Here is an 18,744-nt window from a genome sequence, read left to right on the forward strand (position 1 = left end):
CCACAGTGGGCTGGACCCTCCCACATCAATAATTAATCATGAAAACACCCCACAAGTTTGCCTACAGGCTAGTCTTATGGAGATATTTTCTCAATTAAGGTTCCCTCCTCCTAACTTGTGTTAAGCTGACAAAAAGTGAACCAGAACACTCAGCTTGGATCAACTCCATTCAAGTGCTCCACAGTGGCTACTGGTGACCACATAGGACAACGCCAACACACTCTATGAATTCTCATTATCAAGCACAGAGCTAATGACCACTCTTAAGTATGTATTTAAAGATCTGAGAGGGTGCTTAATAAATATTAAAAGAATTATATTGCACCCTTCCTCCATCTTTCAGTGATTTTTCATGGGGATAGAACTTCAACCTTCTTACAAGATCTGCCAGAATCAGGCCCCAACCTGCCTAAGCAATTTGTTTTTAACATTCCACTTTTACAGGCTGAAATCCAGCCTTACTCAGTTTCTTTCTGCTCAAAAACTGCTCCAGCCTTTCACTCAGCACTTGAATTTTCCCTGTCTGATTCCCACTGCATTTGGCTCATCCACAACTCATCTTGGGGGTCTCAACTTGTGCAATTTCCTCCCAAAGGACTTCTGAGGCTCTAAAGCCTGGGTTAGGTACCCTACTGGTTGTACAATGAATCATGGTCTCGGTTGCATCTTGGTGTAGATTTCCCCAGAAGCAGACCCCAAGACAAGGATTTGATATAAAGTGGCTTACTGGGGAGGATAGTCAAGAAAATAGGAAGTGGAAGAGTAAGTCTGGGAAAGAAAGCAAGAGCTGGGAGGAGAGGGAGTAAAAGGCAGAAGGACCCCTCTGCTACCTGCTCCAAGCCCCACCCACACCAGCCTGTCATCCAGTCTCATGGGAAACTGTATTTACTCTTGGTTTGGATGCAGGAGTCTCGTTTGCCAACCTTTAGATAATTTGGGGCTGGTACACTGGCCATGGAGACCTGACTTTTCCAGTGAGGCTATCAGGCCTTCGAACTTGATGGCTACTGATGGGGCTTCCACCTTGTTGCCTCAGATCAGCTGACAGTCGAGCCAGCAGTGCCTCCCTTGGTTTCACTAGATCTCCACCAGACAGAGAAGAACTGGGCTCAGCGTGAATCACTGGCCTCTACCTTCTCCCCACCCATCAGTGATCCAGAAGTCAGGACGGCTCCTGGGATGTCCTAACCAGGACCGTTTCTGCACTGCTCCAGAGTGTGTCTTACGGACACGTGGTGAGGGAAAGGCAAATGCCCAGAAAGGATTTTCTGTTGCTGCCGTCAGGATTCACAGAGAAACACCAAACCCAATTCCTCCTCCTCTCCAGTGCTGCTGTTCCTCAGCCCTCCCTGCTTCCTCTATTCCCCTCTCTCTGGACCCGAGCAGGGACAACTACTAACTCAGTGAATTGCCACCCAATATGGAGCACCCCCTGGGTCACCTCGTGGGTGAGTGATCTCATATCTAGTTTGTGAGGTTTTGCTATTTTATTGAGACAGGGTCTCATGTAGCTCAGTTTGGCCTCTGATGTGCTGAACAGCCAGCTGAGGATGACCTTGAACTTCTGATCTCCAGCTCCCACCTCCTTAGTGCTAGGATTACTTGTGTGTCACGATGCCCTGTGTTATGTGGTTCTAGGAATCAAATCCAGAGCTTTCTGCATGCTATATGGGTACTTTATCAATGAGATACATCCCCAGCGTAGATCCAGCTTTTAAACAGTGGTTTTGGATGGGTTTATACGGCCTGCTGGTTGGGGTAGCCAGGAACAAGGCACAAGGGTCACTTTGGTTCTGAAATTTCCGGCTTAGATGCTGGTAGGCAGCTGGAGTCTTCTGAACTCTCCAGGTCATTTCAACCCCATGCTTCCAGAACGTGATCTGAGCCAAACTGTCTTCTTTGATCTGTAAATTATTTATTTGAAAGGTGTCACAAAGTAATAAAAATCACATGTAGTCCCACACTTTGAATCCCATTGACTTAACAGACTACAGTTACACCAAGTCAGCACTTAGCCCAGAAAATCTAACCTATGTGACAGCAACTCACACAGCACAGAGAACAAAGGAGTCAAAGGCGTGGAGTCTGAGACTTGCAGTGTGATCATGGGCGACACTGGTCCTGTCCGGGCCTCAGTCTTCTTATCCGTATCACAAGTTGTTTCCAGCTGAGTGATGGCTCTCAGTTCCAGTGGTTTGTGGTTCTGAAAAGAGAAATACGTTTCTGCCTGTATCCAGATCTCCAAAGCTGACACTCTCCCACTGAGCACAGCCAGAATTTAAAAGCCAATGATCCATTTAGCACAGAGGCATCCCATCCTGAATTTTCAGTGACCCACAAAGTCAACAAGGGACCATCCCCAGATCTGAAAACCCTGGGATCCTGCCACCGTTCAGTTCGTGAAGTCTCCAGTGGAGCCTTTTATAGACTCCACCAGGCTTGGGATTTGTCAGGAGCTGCACTGGCTAGTTTTATGTCAACTTGACACAGGCTGTGGTCATCCAAGAGGAGGGAATCTCTATTAAGAAAATGCCTCTGAATGGGGGGGAAGCTGAGAGGGGGAAGGCTGGAGGAGTGGGAGGAGGGAAGAGGGGGATCTGTGATTGGTACGTAAAATGAATAAAAAAATTCTCAATAAAGAAAGAAGAAAATAAAAAGCAGGAAAAAAGAAAAGAAAATGCCTCCATAAGATGGGGTTGTACACAAGCCTGTAGGGCATTTTCTTAGTTACTGGTAAGGACCCAGCCCACTGTGGATAGTGCCACCCCTGGACTGGTTCTGGGTGCTATAAGAAAGCAGAATGAATAAGCCATGAGGAGCAAGTCAGTATCACCCCTCCATGGCCTCTGCATCAACCCTGCTTCCAGGTTCCTGCCCTGTTTGAATTTCCGTCCTGATTTCCTTCAGTGATGGACTATGATGTGGAAGTATAAAGCAAATCAATCCTTTCTTCCCCAATCTGCTTTGCTCATGGTATTTCATCACAACAATACTAAGACAGGAGCTAAGAAAGAAGTTCTTACCCAGGGCAGAATTAAGCACAAGCTTGGAGAGCGAGGGTGCTTGCAAGAGGTCACCCCACTACCCTCAACACTCCACCTACTTCCCTACAAGAGCCCTAAGTCTTGGCAGGGAACTGACCCCACAGCCTCTAAGCTGTTTGTCCAGCTGTCCTGGCCTCCCCAGGCCACAGGTTCTTATATACCTTGGCCTGGAGAATGTATCAGGCATCTGGACACCCATTGAGCCCAAGCTAGAATCAACACATGCTGGGAGGGGGAGGCTGGGATGAATTACAGCCTCCTCTGGGCCTCTTCTCTACATATGAAGTTGGTTCATCTCCAAAACCCCTTTAGCTTGGCAGTGAACACCTCTACAGCCACTGTGAAGGGTTCAGCTTTTAGCCATCGTGGCTCCAGGCCTATAATCCCAGAACTTGGGAGGCTGAGATCAGAGAACCATGAGTTTGAAACTAGCCTGGCATGTATAATAAGACCCCGTTGGAGGAAGAGGAGGAAGCCAGCTTTGAAGCTAAGATCCTAGTCCTGTGCCTCATGTGCCTGAGGACTTAAGCAGACAATAAACACCCTCCCAATTGAATGCATACAAGTGCAGTTTGCGTAGCATAGTATCTGGCCTTTTTTTTCTGGTGGGAGGTTCTTTAAGACAGGGTCTCATAGTCAGGTAGTGGTGGCACACTCCTTTAATCCCAGCACTTGAAAGGCAGACACAGGAGGAGCTCTGTGAGTTTAAGGCCAGCCTGGTCTACAGAGTGAGTTCCAGGACAGCCAGGGCTACACAGAAGAACCTTGTCTTGAGGGAAAAAAAAAACAACAGTGTCTCATGTAGCCCAGAGGGCCATCAAACTTACTATGTAGCCAGGACTAAGCTTGAACTACTATCCTCCTGCTCAAGCTGGTTTTGAACTCCTGAGCTTGAGCCCCCTGCCTCAGGTTTCCCAGGAGCTGGGACTACAGGCACAAACCACTATTCTTGGATAAAGGCTAAACTCTTGACCTGTATTGACTCATTTTACCCTCCAGGAACAAAATAAAGGGGACATTAAAACCTCCCTACCTTGAAAGCAAGGGCACTAGGTACACAGGAGTTTAATAACTTGTTCCTGGTCACACAGCCTGAGAATATGGCAAGAGGACTGACTCTGGAGTTCATTGTTCTTCTACACCAGATGCACCTTGCAAATCAAAGCCATAGAGTAGCAACCTGCCCAGTCTGTGATCCAAGCAATCGGATCCAACAGAGACATCCAGTTAGTGTTCAACACTGCCTCAGATTGTGAGTAACTGAGGCTCAGGAGCCAAAAACTGTTGGAGGAATTCAAGTCAATTTAGCTGGACTTGCAGCTAAAAATAAGATAGGTTCATGCTCATTGTTTAAAAAAAAAATAGAAGAGGTGGATAGAGAAGTGGCTTAATGGTTAAGAGCACTGTCTGTTCTTACACAGGACCCTGGTTCAATTCCCAGCACCTACAGAGTGGCTCACAACTGTCTGTAATGACAGTTCCAAGGAATCTGACACCCTCTGTGGGTACCAGACATGAATACGGTGCACAGATATACATGCAGGCAAAACATCCATACATATGAAATAAAGTAAGATTTTTTTTAGAAATAAAAACACAGCAATGGGAAAATTTGAATCAAGACAATTAAATGAGGAAATGGGGGCCAGTGAGATGGCTACACACATAAATAATAATAATAATAATAATAATAATAATAATAATAATAATAATAGTTAGTTAGTTAGTTAGTTAGTTAGTTAAGTTGGCAGGCTGTGGTGGCACATGCCTTTAATCCCAGTACTCAGGAGGCAGAGGTAGGTGGATCTCTGAGTTCAAGGCCAGCCTGGTCTACAGAGCGAGTTCCAGGACAGCCAGAGTTACACAGAGAAACCCTGTCTCAAAAATAGAAAAAATTAAGGTAAACAGTGTGGTGGTATATGTTTGAAATCCCAACACTTGGGAGGTGGAGCCAGGAGGAGTCATTCAAGACCAGCCTTGGCTACATACCGACCCGGAGGCTACCCCAAGCTATGTGAGACCCTGTCTTTAAAAACAAATAAAAAAGAAGAATCAAGAATGTGAAAACTAAGGTCCCAGGAGAATGATTCCCATTTTGTCTGATTTTGCCCTTGGTCCCCGTGACTTCAAGAGCAACCTTTGACCACCGCTGTTTCTTCCAGTTGCACAAGGCTGTGGTCCTACAAGACGTGAGCTGTCCTTGGAAGGCCAAAGACCAGGGTTACTCAACTTCGCAAATAAGAATATAAGATTCCCAGTCAGATCTGCATTTCAAACTAACACATAATTCTGGATAGAAACATGGTCTATGCAATATTAGGGCTACACTTTTAAAAAAGTAATCATCGATCGGAAGTTCAGGTTCAACGGGACTTGCCATATTGTCTCTGGTGTTATTCCTGAAGACAGACTTTGATGTCCACAGAAACCCATCAGGAGGCCAGCCACCACATTTCCCAGAGCCCAGACTCCTCAACAGAGAGAGGACAGAAGTTCCCATCTTGTCCCCTTCTGCATCCAGGTGCCCAGATGGCTGCCCCCAGTGAATCCACTCTCCACTCTCAGTCTCAACCATCCCCTCCTGCCCTTTACACCCACTTGGAAAAATTCCACTGACACAAGGGATACTCACAGGGTTAATCCTCCTGACACCAAGTCACACTTTAACTCATTGTCTTCAGGCCAAAGATTAAAAGCTGCCTGCATAAGAGTCAGGGCTCCAGCAGACCCTGAAAGCTGAGCTGTCCAGACCCCCGAAGTGAAGAAAAGAGGCGAGGGCAAGGGAGGGCCAGAACCAGGGGAGAGAGAAAGGAGGGGCGGTCCACCAGCTCGCTGTCCCGCCACAGAGCCGGCTCAGTTCCAGCTCCAGGAGCCACTCAGCTGCAAAGGCAGCAAGAGCCCCACTCCTCAGGCAAAGGGCAGCAGGCAGGCAGACAGAGGTCCTAGGACTGGAGGTCTTCAGTCTCTGACCGCTCGGCCTGGCCCAGCCCCATGGCCTTCAATGACCTCCTGAAGCAGGTGGGGGGCGTCGGACGCTTCCAGCTGATCCAGGTCACCCTGGTGGTTGCTCCCCTGCTGCTGATGGCTTCCCACAACACCTTGCAGAACTTCACTGCTGCCATCCCCACTCACCACTGCCGCCCACCTGCCAATGCCAACCTCAGCAAAGATGGAGGTCTGGAGGCCTGGCTGCCCCTGGACAAGGAGGGACGACCCGAGTCTTGCCTCCGTTTTACTTCCCCACAGTGGGTACCACCCTTTCACAATGGCACAGAGGCCAATGGCACCGGAGTTACAGAGTCCTGCATTGACGGCTGGGTCTATGACAACAGCACCTTCCCTTCAACCATTGTAACTGAGGTAAGGATTTGGGGCTCCCTCTCCATGTGACACCACTTCACCTCTCAGACAGATGGTCAGACAGAGACACAGGCGCGTGCGTGCTCACACACACACACACACACACACACACACACACACACACACGTTCCCCGGGGGGCCAAGATCTGGAGATGAGATCGATAAAAGCATTCAAGAGGGTGGCATCTGTGGAAGGTGGATGTGGGAGCGGCTGAGTGCTTTAAATGTACTTAGCTCCCGGGAACAGTGAGACAAACAGCAGAACAAAGTATGACTGAAAGGGAGGCATGGGTCCCTGAGGACCTTCCTGGAGGAGGCTGAGGGGGCCTTCCCTGCGTCTGGGCTCTTCTCTGGCCCACTCTGGCTTACCTCTCCCCACAGTGGAACCTCGTGTGCTCTCACCGGGCCTTCCGCCAGCTGGCCCAGTCCCTGTACATGGTGGGAGTGCTGCTGGGGGCCATGATGTTTGGCTACCTGGCAGACAGGTCAGTCCTGGGTAAGCCAAAGAGCTGGGCTAAGCTGGGATCGGGGGGGCCCCTGGCTGGATTCAAGGCAGGGGTGGCTGGTTTAAGTGCAAGACTCAGGATTCTTCTTAGATCCTCAGAGGACTGCAGCCCGGGGCCTCTCCTGTGTAGCTCGGCCCTGCCCCCCCCCCCGCCCCCCCCAACCCTCGCAGTCCTCAGGCCCCTGACCCAGGTCTTCCCTCCCCCACAGGCTGGGCCGTCGGAAGGTTCTGATCTTGAACTACCTGCAGACAGCTGTGTCAGGAACCTGTGCAGCCTATGCACCCAACTACACCGTCTACTGCATTTTCCGGCTCCTCTCGGGCATGTCTTTGGCTAGCATTGCAATCAACTGCATGACACTAAGTGAGGACTGCTCACCTATGTCCCCTCTCACCACCCAATCCTGCCAGCCTCCTCCTGAAGGTGTCCCCTCCTGAGCTCTCCCACCCCCACCCTGCCACCCTCAAGCCAATACCTCCCTTAGATCAGCATTTCCAGTCAACACCACCCTGCCTTCCCCAGCTCGCTCCATCTCGACTCTTACTTATTAGTAAGACTGCAGACTTGTGGTCAGAGTGACCAAGACAAGCCAGGTACAGGAGACCTTAGGAGAAGTGAAGACTGTATCCAAAAGAGATCCAAAGGCCATGAGATAGGCCAGGCATGGTGGCATGTGCCCACAATCAGGAGGCAGAGGTGGGAGGACTGTCCAAAGTATGAAGCCAGATGGAGCTATATAATGAGTTCCAGGCCAGTCTGGGCTAAATAGCAAAGAAGGTGGGCATGGAGAGATGTCTCAGTGGGTAAAGACACTTGCCACCAAGGCTGATGGCCTGAGTTGATCCCAGGACCAACTGCTGCAAGTCAGTTGTCCTCTGACTTCCACACACCTGCCATGGCATAAACACTGAGAGGGAGGGAGGGAGAGAGAGAGAGAGAGAGAGAGAGAGAGAGAGAGAGAGAGAGAGAGAATAAATAAACAAATGTGATTGTTTTAAAGGAAACATCCTATCTAGAGATACCAACTGTACTCGCAGCCAAGGAGTCAGATCTTACTCCATTTTTGTTGGTATTGTTTATTTGTTTTGTTCTGATACAGGGTCTTACCATGTGGCCTACAATTCACGACATTCAGCTCCCCGCTCCCGAGTGCTAGAATTACAGGCATATTCCACCACACCCAGGTCTCTGTCACTTTTTAAAATTAATATAAAATATCATAATTATTTTAATATTGTGGCTAGTCTAATATTTCTAAACAAGGATAAGCCAGCATCATATGCACCAAACAAAGAGACTGAGGACAGTGTGTTCATGAACCATCAGTGTGCTTCCTCTAGTAGATCACACACACACACACACACACACACACACACACACACACACACACACACACACATTTCCCAGATAATGAATCTGAAGCTGGAGAGAAGAAGAGAAATTTACCTGAAGTCACCTCTCAATTCCAGGAGGGAATCCAGGGATTCACAATTCTCTAGACAAAAGGAACTAGCTAGGCCTGAGCTGGAGCTGAGATATGCCTAAGGCTCCAGCTCCAAAGTCAATGTACATATTCAAGTGTATCCCGGCAGCAGAGTCAGAAGCCCGCCAGGAACCTAGCCCAGCCTCTTGAGACCTTAACGGAGTAGTGGTCCTCTTCCGGCCTGGACTGATGCTTCAGGATAGAAAAAGACCAGTGCTCTGACCACTGAGGGTGGGTCCAGCCCAAGGCCGAGGGAAAGGGAAGTGGTTTCTGCTGAGAACAGACTGAGTGGTCAGAGTAACTCTGCAGGGAAGGGGGATGTAGCCAGGCCCTGGGGGCAGAGCCAAAAAGCAGCAGGGGGGTGGAGAAGGCAGTCCCTGGGTCTCCTACTTCCATTCACTGTCTCCACTCTCCCTACCCTGGCACCCAACCTCACTGAAACATCTTCTACGGAGCTTTGGGAAAGCACATGGTTGGGAGAGGGCAGGAGCGGAGTCTCCTTCCACCCACCAGCCCGGTTACTTGCACCCCTCTATTCTAACCCCTTTCCAGATGTGGAATGGATGCCCATCCACACCCGCGCCTACGTGGGCACCTTGATTGGCTATGTCTACAGCCTGGGCCAGTTCATCCTGGCTGGTGTCGCCTATGCGGTGCCCCACTGGCGCCACCTGCAGCTTCTGGTCTCTGTGCCTTTTTTCGCTGCCTTCATCTACTCCTGGTACGTGGGATCTGGGGTGGGAAGCAATGGCCCAGAAGCCTACAGGACGACAGGGGACAAGCCAGCTCCCAGAGCAGGGCACAAACCTCCCCAGAAAATTCATCCAAGACAGAAAGCTGACCCCAATCCAATGCTTCTGTTGAACAGACTCTGAAGCCAAGGCTGTGGGGGTAGGTTTAGTCCCAGAGGGGGGTGGCAGTTCTCCCGCACCCCACAGTTTGACCTGCCCGCTGATACTCCTCCTTCCCTACTCAGAACCCAAGAACTAAATTCTGGGTTGGGGATGAGCGATTATCAAAGTGGCCACTACTTTGTGACCCTTATGGTGATCCTTAAGGGGGTCTTGGCACGGGCCCTGGCCCCCAAACATAAATAAAACTCTACTGTATACCTCTAACCCAGAAGACTAAAACTGAGACCACGCCAACATCCACCCTCTCTCCATCCCCACTCCCAGGTTCTTCATTGAGTCAGCCCGCTGGTACTCCTCCTCGGGAAGGCTGGACCTCACCCTCCAAGCCCTGCAGAGAGTGGCCCGGATCAATGGGAGACAGGAAGAGGGGGCTAAGCTGAGTATAGAGGTAAGGCACCTCTGTCCCTAGATGCTGCCTGAGCTCCAACCCAAATACCAGTACCAAGACCCAGGACTCAGAGGCTGGACCAAGGGCGTTCCCCGGGAGCAGCTCAGGCCCTGAGTCCCGCCTGTCCCGCCAGGTGCTCCAGACCAGCCTGCAGAAGGAACTGATGCTGGGCAAAGGCCAGGCCTCAGCCATGGAGCTGCTGCGCTGCCCCACCCTTCGCCACCTCTTCCTCTGCCTCTCCATGCTGTGGTAGGCTCAGACAGACGCACCGGTGGACAGAAGACAAACAGCAGGCTGAGGGAGGGCGTGGATGCGATGGGTGGAAAAGGGGGGGGCAGGGGGTCAGCACATCTGCTGTGAGGAGGAGTAAGGACCCTAAAGAAATAAGGGTCCTCCAGCTCGACCAGTCTCCATGCTAAACTCACCAGCCCCGTTCCCGTACAAACCACCTCATTAGGACCAATGGTCTCCAGAGCCCACGGATTTATATTGTGAGGACAGATCAGTGTGCTTTGAAAACCACGCAGAGACTTGACTGCTCTGGCGGTGCCTGGGGGGAAAGTAGCACAGGCAGAAGAGGACCCACACGTATATCCTACAAACCCAAATCTTCCTTTCCTGTGCGGTTTTCCCATTGCCTCTCCCATGTGCATCACCATGGCAATCCCATGACAGTTAAGTGGGGCGTGGTCAGAAGAACAGTCTTGCCAAAGAATTCTTTGCTGGCAAGTTTAGGTTTATTCTCTGTAGAGGGTTCTACCCCCAAACCTATGCTTTGTGAACCCCTAAACATTTTTAGCAACTAGATGAAAGTCCCCCCTGTTCCCTGGGGTGTCTGGTTAGCACAGGATTGGAGGACTGCCCCCAATACTTCAACTGTGCAGTTTGAATATGCAGTTGTGGTGTCTGAAGAAGCAATAGCGAAAGCAGATCCTAGGTCCCGAAGCAGGATACCCCATGTATCATATCACTGTATTTATGAAAGAGCACCTTGTTCAAGCCTGTCTAACCAGCCCCTCATCCCTCTCCCTCCTCACCAGGTTTGCCACTAGCTTTGCCTACTACGGGCTGGTCATGGACCTGCAAGGCTTCGGGGTCAGCATGTACCTTATCCAGGTGATCTTCGGTGCCGTGGACCTGCCTGCCAAGTTCGTGTGCTTCCTTGTCATCAACTCCCTGGGCCGCCGGCCTGCACAGCTGGCCTCCCTGCTGCTGGCAGGCATCTGCATCCTGGTGAATGGGGTGATACCAAAGGGTGAGCACTTACCAGCGTCTTGGCGCTCAGTCCCACCCACCCTACCCCTTCAGACACAGCCCAACTTCTCAGAAGGAAAGAAGCCAGTACCTCCAGCCTCAATTCCTATGCTCCCGCTCTCCCCATTCCTTTCTCTCTAGACCAGACGATCATACGCACCTCCCTGGCTGTGCTAGGGAAGGGCTGCCTGGCTGCCTCTTTCAACTGCATCTTCCTGTACACCGGAGAGCTGTATCCCACAGTGATCCGGTGAGTGGGAGCCCAGGGCACGGAGGGGAGGTCTAGGGAAAAACAGTCCCCTGCACACACTAAAGCCAGAACCCCAAAGCATAGCTCAGTACACAACCCCCCCCCCAAAAAAAAAAAAAAACACATTAATCAGGGCAGGATATATAGGAACCAGGAACCACTCACTCAGTTACACATGTCGGGGTCTGGTTGACAGAGATATAGCTGTCCAGCCCCCACCTAACCCTAAAGGAGATCTAGAAGGAGTCACCATCTAGAACAGGGTAGAGAGCTACATCTCAGAGGCAATGAATGAACTGAAGATTTCAGAGCACAAGTTACAAGCTGTGACCATATCTAAACTCCATCTTAAACCAACCAGCACATCTGAAACTAAAAACACAAACATGCATGCAACTTCCTACAAGAACCACTCCTGGGCTGGAGAGATGGCGCAGTGGTTAAGAGCAACCTGGTTAAGAGCACTGGTTGCTCTTCCAGAGGACCTGGGTTCAATTCCCAGCACCCACATGGTGGCTCACAGCTGTCTGTAATCCACTTGCAGGGGACCTGACACCCTCACACAAGTAGATAAATAAAATATATATTAAAAAAAAAAAGAACCACTCCTGACAATATGCCAGCCATAGGAATGAACTCAGCACCACTTTATAGCGAGATGGGAGAGACATTAAGAAATAAATAGTAAGTCTACTTTAAGAATCAAATGCAAAATCACATGAAACGTCAAAGACCTGAGAGGTCAGAGCGCTGGGATGAGGCATCTTGGATATATATTATGCCATGCCTTTAAGGGTTTCCAAACAAAGTGTGTTCTGTGTATGAAGCATCTTCTTAATCTTTGCACAAATATTAACTCACTTATTTCTCATAGCTGATCAAAGTAGGCACTATCATTCTCCTTCTACGAATGTGAAAACAGACTCACAGAAGTTAGGTGACTTCTGCAAGGTCACACAGCTAGCCATGAAGCCTGCACCAGACCCCAATGCAGCTGCCTCCTGGGTCAATGTTTTTAACCTTTCTCTCATAGAAGATGTTCTTGGTTAGCTGGATTTACTTTTAGATATATTTATTTTTATTTCATGTATGAATGTTTTGCCTGCATGTATGTATACATACCATGAGCATGCCTAGTACACACAGAGCACAGAAGTGGACATCAGATTCCCTACAACTAGAGTTACAGATGGTTATGTGCTGCCTTGTGGGTACTGAGAACTGAACCTGATCCTCTATGGGAGCAGCCAGTACCCCTCTTAGCGGCTGAGCCATCTCTCCAGTCCCTCATAGAGAATGAATGTTCTTAACACACAAGCAACAGGCAGCCTCCAGATTCCTCCCCCTGAGGATCCTAACTCATAGGTCTCTGTGAGATGGAGACAGCTATGATTCATAAGGGATGCAGGTGTGCTGGGGTGTAGCTCAGGGGCAGAGCAACCGTCTTGTGGGTGTGAGGTCCTGAATTCCATCCCTAGCACAGCCAGAAAGAGAAAAGGAAAACAAAAACATTCCAGATCATGGTAACCTAAGAATCACTGGTCTTACCCAATGGTCTCAAGTGTCAGTTGGAAACTGAAGCCTGGAGATGTGAAGCGATTGGCTGAAAGTCACATAGGGGCTTACGGACAGAGGCAGAACTCAGTTTCAAGTCCCCGGTTCTCTGACGACAGCCCTTCTCGATTTCCCTTTTTGTTTTAAAAGTCACCACAACGGCCTGGGGATGCAGGTCAGTAGTAAAGCGTCTGGCTAGTGCAAGGTCCTGGCTATGCTGTCCAGCACAACCAGCAGCAAAACACAAAAATGTGGAATCATTTGCTAGTCCAGTAAGAAAGAGGAAGCACAGGGATGTCCAGGGCTGTCAGAACTACCCTGCTCCGAATGTGACCACTGGTACCCACACCAGAGCTCTAACCAACACCCACCTGACCACAGGCAGACAGGCCTGGGCATGGGCAGCACCATGGCCCGGGTGGGCAGCATCGTGAGCCCGCTGGTGAGCATGACTGCCGAGTTCTACCCCTCCATGCCTCTCTTCATCTTCGGCGCTGTCCCTGTGGCCGCCAGTGCTGTCACTACCCTCCTGCCAGAGACCTTGGGCCAGCCACTGCCGGATACAGTTCAGGACCTGAAGAGCAGGTGGGCACCCCCCCGCCCAGAGGATCGGGGTCTTACTCCAGGTCACCCACCCAGGCTGGGATAGCACTGAGGCTCAAACCCAGGACTTCTCTTCCAGATCAGAGTTTAGTCCCTTTATCCCCTATGGGAGGCTTCTCCCATAATCCTTCTCGGGGCTCTCAGCTCCAGGAAGGAACAGTTGCCATTTGGGGGCAGAGAGCAGGTGGCTAGTCACAGAGTGAGGGGAGAGCCGGAACCATGTCAGACCTGGACAGGAGGCTGCAAACCCAGATGTCTGCTTCCCTTCCCAGGCATAGAGGAAAACAGGAGCAAGCGCAGCAGGAACTGCAGAAGCAGATGATGCCACTCCAGCCCTCCACACAAGAGAAGAATGGGCTCTGAGGACAGCTCTAAAGGGAGCGGGCTTCAGCAGGTCCTGCCACCTACCTGAGGAGGGGGAGCGAGTGGAGAGACCAGACCATCCAAGTGTGCAGGCAGAGAAGTGCCTCCCCAAGGGTCACTTCAGTAGGCCCCACCAGGAACAATAATTAAACGGTCTGACTGTGTGCAACTTCTTAAATGGAATGTGCTCTTCATCAGCAGTAGTCCAGCTTCACACGGTCTGTCCCTCCCCCGGCTCCAAGGCCCTCCACCTCCAGGACTTTGCAAAGAATCCCAGATAATTAAAAGACTCTCTTCTCCCACCTTGGTCCCTCTCTCTTCTTCTCTGCCTCCACCTCTCCGTTCCTAACACTTCTGTTTTAGTTAAATGCCTTATGTCCCCTTCCCTTCCCAGAAATCAGAACCCGATGAGAAACTGAAATGAAAGCAGCCAATCAGAGGCTCTGCTTTGGGCTCTTCTCCCTCTGTAAGAGCAGTAAAAGAGAAAGATGATCACAGGTGATATCAGGATGCTGCCCTCTGCAAGTGCAGGCGACTTGCCGACCTGATTCTTCCTGTGTCTGCTGAGTTTTCAATCTGCTTGTGTCCTGTGGTCCAGGGGCAGGGCTGGAGAGGAAGGACGAGGACGGGACCCTATTGAACAGCCAGGGAGACCCAACACTGAGTGCTGATTACGTGCCGGGCGACGTCTTAAGCAGTTTGAATATATTAACTCAGTTTCTCCTCCCAGTCACTCCCTGGAGGTAGTTATTGTTTGAGAATAATTTGGTTTGGTTTCATTTTTTGGTTAGCTAGAGTCATCCAACAGGAAGGAACCTCAACTGAGAAAATGTCTCCATAAGTGGCCTGTGGAGCATTTTCTTGATTAATGATTGATGTGGGAGGGTCCAGACCACTGGGCTGGTGGTCCTGGGTGCTATAACAGAGCAAGGTGGGCAAGCACGGGGGAGCAAGCCAGTAAGCAGAGTTCTTCCACGGCCTCTGCTTCAGTTTCTGCCCTGACTTCCCACAGTGATGGAGTATAACCTGAGAGTTGTAAGATGAAATAAACCCTTTCCTCCCCAAGTGGCTTTTGGTCATGGTGTTTTGTCACAGCAATGGAAATACTCAGACAGGGCCTCACGTCCCCCTGGCTGGCCTTAAACTCACTACGTAGCTGAGGATGACCTTGAACCTTGATCCTTCTGCCTCCACCTCCCAAATGCTAGTATTACAGGGGTGTGCCACAATGCTCGATCTGAAAGTGGCACTGTTTTCTTCCCATTTCAGTCTCTTTTCGGTCAGCATGTCACTGAATTTGTAGCTTTCTCAGCATTTTCTGTGTCCAGAGCAAAATGGAACTCCAGAGGACCCTCAACTGCCTGGTCCTGGCAGAGTGCTCCTGCTAGAGTGCTCCTCAAAGCCGCATTCTCCGGACTTCACTCTGTCACGCCAACTCCCACACAGGCTTTAGTCCAGTCCAAAGCTCTTCCTTAGATGTTTCTGTCCCCCTCCCCAGAAGTTTCACTGCCCCAGAGAAACACAGAGGACAGAGGCTTCCCCAGAGAAGCTTCCAGGTCCTGTGGTAGGCTGGATAGAGGAACCCACAAAGACACCCACAGCCAAAGCTCCGGAACCTTCTATTGTGTTGTCTGAAACAGAAAAGGAATCATGCAGATATGGTTATATTAAGGATTCTGAGACGAGGAAACTAGCCTGAATTATTTGGGTTAGCCCAATGTGATGGCAAGGGCACTTAGAAAGACGGATCAGTGAACAGGGGATGTAACAGCAGAATCAAGAGGTCGGAGTGACTCAAGATGGGACAAAAATAAAAAGCAGTTCAAATCAAGACAGAGGCAATAAGATTCAATTAATTGTTACTAAATTAAAGTAACTTCTGATCATTTTCAGTCAAATAAATATATTCAGCATTACAAAAAATAAAATCAGTGGTGTGAGCCTCCAAGCCAAGGAATGAAACTTCCCAGAGCTGAAATGGGAAGAAAATGGATTCTTCCTTGAAGCCACCCAAAGGAACACAGCCCTGTTGACATGGCAACCTTAGATATCCAGCCTCTATCTATATGAGAATGATTTAAGCCTCTATATTTACAATGATTTCTTACAAACAGCAATAGGAAACGGATATGGCTTTTGTTAGCTTCCTCCAGGAGGCCCAGTAGAGATTTATTTTCCCATGCACTGTATTTTTTGATGGGGTAGAGCTGTAATGCATAGGTAATGCAAAGGCCCCTGCCATCGAATTCACAGCGTTTGCCTTACCCCCCTGGTTCCTGCATATATTTTGGAACTCCTAGACTCCCCTCTGCTAAATCCTCACCTGCCTACCCTCAGCCCCGCAGCCTCCCAGTGCCCCCAGCCCCCCAACCCCCAACCCTCTGCTTAGGTGTTTCAAAGATGTGCAAGAAAAAGTGTTCATCATAGGCACAGGGGCAAAAGAAAAATCATGCACTGGGGCTGGAGGTGGAGCTCAGCTGATAGCAGGCACGAAGCCCTGAGTTCCAGCCTCAGCACTGAAGAAACCAGGTATGCTGGTGTGTGCCTATGATCCCAGCACTCAAGAGGTAGAGGCAGGAGGAACCAAAGTTTACCGTCACTCTGGGCTACACAGTGATTCTGAGGTCAGTCTGGCCTTCATGATATGTTCTGTCTCGAGGGGAGAACAAAAAGAGATAAGCAGGGGGCAGGGGAGGGGAGGGAAGGGAAGGGGAGGGGAAGGGAGGGGAGGGGAGGGGAGGGAAGGGAAGGGAAGGGAAGCGGAGGGGAGGGGAAGGGAGGGGAGGGGAGGGGAGGGAAGGGGAGGGAAGGGAAGGGAGGGGAGGGGAAGGGAAGGGAAGGGAGGGGAGGGGAAGGGAACACTGCATGAACCTGTGCCCCATTGTGCCTCCTCTTAAGAAAACCCTCAGGTTGGGGATTTAGCTCAGTGGTAGAGCACTTGCCTAGCAAGCACAAGGCCCTGGGTTCGGTCCTCAGCTCTGAAAAAAAAAAAGACAAGAAAAGAAAACCCTCAATGATCCCTTAGGGCAGTGTTTCTCAACCCATGGGTCATGATTCCTTGGGAGGTCAAATGACCCTTTCACAGGGGTCACATATCAGATGTCCTGCATATCAGATATTTGCATTATGATTCATAACAGTAGCAAAATCACAGTTATTAAGTAGCAATGAAAATAATTTTTTGGTTGGGGGTCACCACAAGACGAGGAACTTTATTAAAGGGGCCACAGGAAGGTTGAGAACCACTGTCTTAGGGCCATCTCCATGCAGCTCAGATTGTGGTTACGCACCAGCAGCTGAGTCTGTTGCAAACTGATGAAGTGCTGAACTGATGATCTTGAGGCTCAATTCCCTCCACCGGCTCTAATTCACTCTCACCCTGTTTTGCTTAAATCCCTCCTCAAGAGAAGCGTACACCAGTGCTATGACGTAAGTCACATCTGTAGAAGCCGAGCCAACTGTAAGGACCCCAATCAGCTACAGTTTAGATGTAGGTGATGGATGGTGCTAGATGTTCAGATGCCATGTCTCAGAGCACAGCAGCACTGGGGAAAGCAGGAGTTCAGGGGACCCAAACACAACATAATGGAAAGCTAGAGCTACCACAGTAGTTGGATGTCATTGGCACATAGACTCAACCAATCCCAAAACCACCTGCTGACCTCTACTTGAACTCTCCACTTGCAATTATACACGGAACTTGGGTGTTCTAAAAGCACTGAAAATGGAAGAGAAAAAGGTCCCAACCATCAGGGAGAGCAGGGTCCAAAAGAATTCTTCTACTTGTCAACACTAGAAAACTGAAGGAAACATAGTTAGACACTGGATACTAGGTAGCACCAGGCCATACTTGATGTGAGATAGGGAACAAATGATATGAGAGCTCCTCCCCTTCCTGGGAGCAGATTCTGGACCTCAGGAGAGAAGCAGGATCCAAACAGAGCCAAGCAATCTCATGAAGTTGAGGAGAACAAAAGAGAAGTTCAGGGTGGCCAAGGCAGCTAGTCTTTGCAGAAGTGAGAACTATGAAACTTCTGGAGATGAGAGAGGTATGCCGGCACTGGGTTCCACAGGTTTGCAGAGTCTAAAGAGAATTCCTGTCCGTGGAGGTGTATCTCAGTTGGTAGAAGGCTTATCTACCTCAGCACCACATACAAACCAGGCGTGGTGGTTCACACCTGTGATCTCAGCACACAGAAGATCAGAAGTTCAAGGTTGCCCTCAGTTACATAGAGAACCTAAGGCCAGACTAGACCACATGAGACTATCTCAAAAAAAATAAATAAATAAGTGAAAAGAATTTCTAGGGCCAGTGAGATACCTCAGTAGGTAAAAGCACTCGCCACAAAAACCTGACAACATGGATTCTGTCCCTAGAACCCACTATGGAAGTAGTAAACTGACTCCTGAAAGTTATGTTTTGATCTCTATATGCACATACAGAGAGAGAGAGAGAGAGAGAGAGAGAGAGAGAGAGAGAGAGAGAGAGAATAGAATTAAATTTTAAAAGAATTCCTTAGAATTCAGTAAACAGAACTCAGGCACCCCCAATTTAAATGTACCCAAAAATACATAAATACAGGCTTTACCATAGAAGATACAGGAATGGGTGGTAAGCATTTGATAATGATCAACCTCAATAGTCATGAGGAAAATGTCGGTTCCCACCCATACAAACAGCTAACACGTAAAATTCTGGATTCTATGCAGTCACCTTGAGACTCTACAGGATCTTCACCAGCATGAAGACTCTCACCAGATGTGACCTCTTGACTTTGGACTTCCTGCTACTCCATGTGACCAAGATGCAGCCAGAAGGCTGAGGCTCAGCTAGTGCAACCGATCCACACAGGACTTTGACTCGGGACCCAGTGACTTGAAAATGGAGCCCACCAGAGTACTCCCCCATGGTGAGGGGTCCACAGCTAATCTGTAGACCCCAGTGTCTTCACCAGACTAGTTGTAGATCACAGTACTCAAGCTGAGTTTTCTCTATAATTCTCCTAACTATACCCAAAGGACTAT

The 18,744-nt window shown here is 49.6% G+C and overlaps 1 protein-coding gene and 1 long non-coding RNA gene across 3 annotated transcripts; one reads left to right on the forward strand and one right to left on the reverse strand.

The window, feature by feature from the left end:
- Nucleotides 1-1,468: 1,468 nt before the first annotated feature.
- Nucleotides 1,469-8,726, reverse strand: LOC107399749 (uncharacterized). 2 transcript variants are annotated; one of them, XR_013047063.1, is made up of 3 exons: nucleotides 8,357-8,726; nucleotides 2,050-2,203; nucleotides 1,469-1,904 (listed from the first exon to the last, which is right to left on the reverse strand). It is a non-coding gene; the product is annotated as an uncharacterized LOC107399749 (long non-coding RNA). The 2 variants fall into 2 exon arrangements; XR_006063131.2 differs by lacking the exon at nucleotides 8,357-8,726 and adding an exon at nucleotides 5,677-5,791.
- Nucleotides 6,036-14,021, forward strand: Slc22a6 (solute carrier family 22 member 6). The gene is made up of 10 exons (XM_006995164.3): nucleotides 6,036-6,404; nucleotides 6,786-6,889; nucleotides 7,119-7,273; nucleotides 8,946-9,114; nucleotides 9,572-9,695; nucleotides 9,829-9,944; nucleotides 10,736-10,950; nucleotides 11,091-11,199; nucleotides 13,135-13,338; nucleotides 13,629-14,021. Exons 1-10 carry the CDS (start codon nucleotides 6,036-6,038, stop codon nucleotides 13,717-13,719), a joined length of 1,656 nt encoding a protein of 551 aa, XP_006995226.1. The 3' UTR covers nucleotides 13,720-14,021.
- Nucleotides 14,022-18,744: the final 4,723 nt, after the last annotated feature.

This window comes from Peromyscus maniculatus, chromosome 1 (genome assembly GCF_049852395.1).
Source record: "Peromyscus maniculatus bairdii isolate BWxNUB_F1_BW_parent chromosome 1, HU_Pman_BW_mat_3.1, whole genome shotgun sequence".
Lineage (NCBI taxonomy): Eukaryota > Metazoa > Chordata > Mammalia > Rodentia > Cricetidae > Peromyscus > Peromyscus maniculatus.

Excerpts from the sequence above, each read along its gene's own strand:
- Slc22a6 (XM_006995164.3), top strand. The coding sequence starts at position 6,036 with ATGGCCTTCAATGACCTCCTGAAGCAGGTGGGGGGCGTCGGACGCTTC. Across the intron at positions 6,405-6,785 it reads CTTCAACCATTGTAACTGAG|TGGAACCTCGTGTGCTCTCA; the intron begins GTAAGGATTTGG and ends CTCTCCCCACAG. Across the intron at positions 9,945-10,735 it reads CTCTGCCTCTCCATGCTGTG|GTTTGCCACTAGCTTTGCCT; the intron begins GTAGGCTCAGAC and ends CCTCCTCACCAG.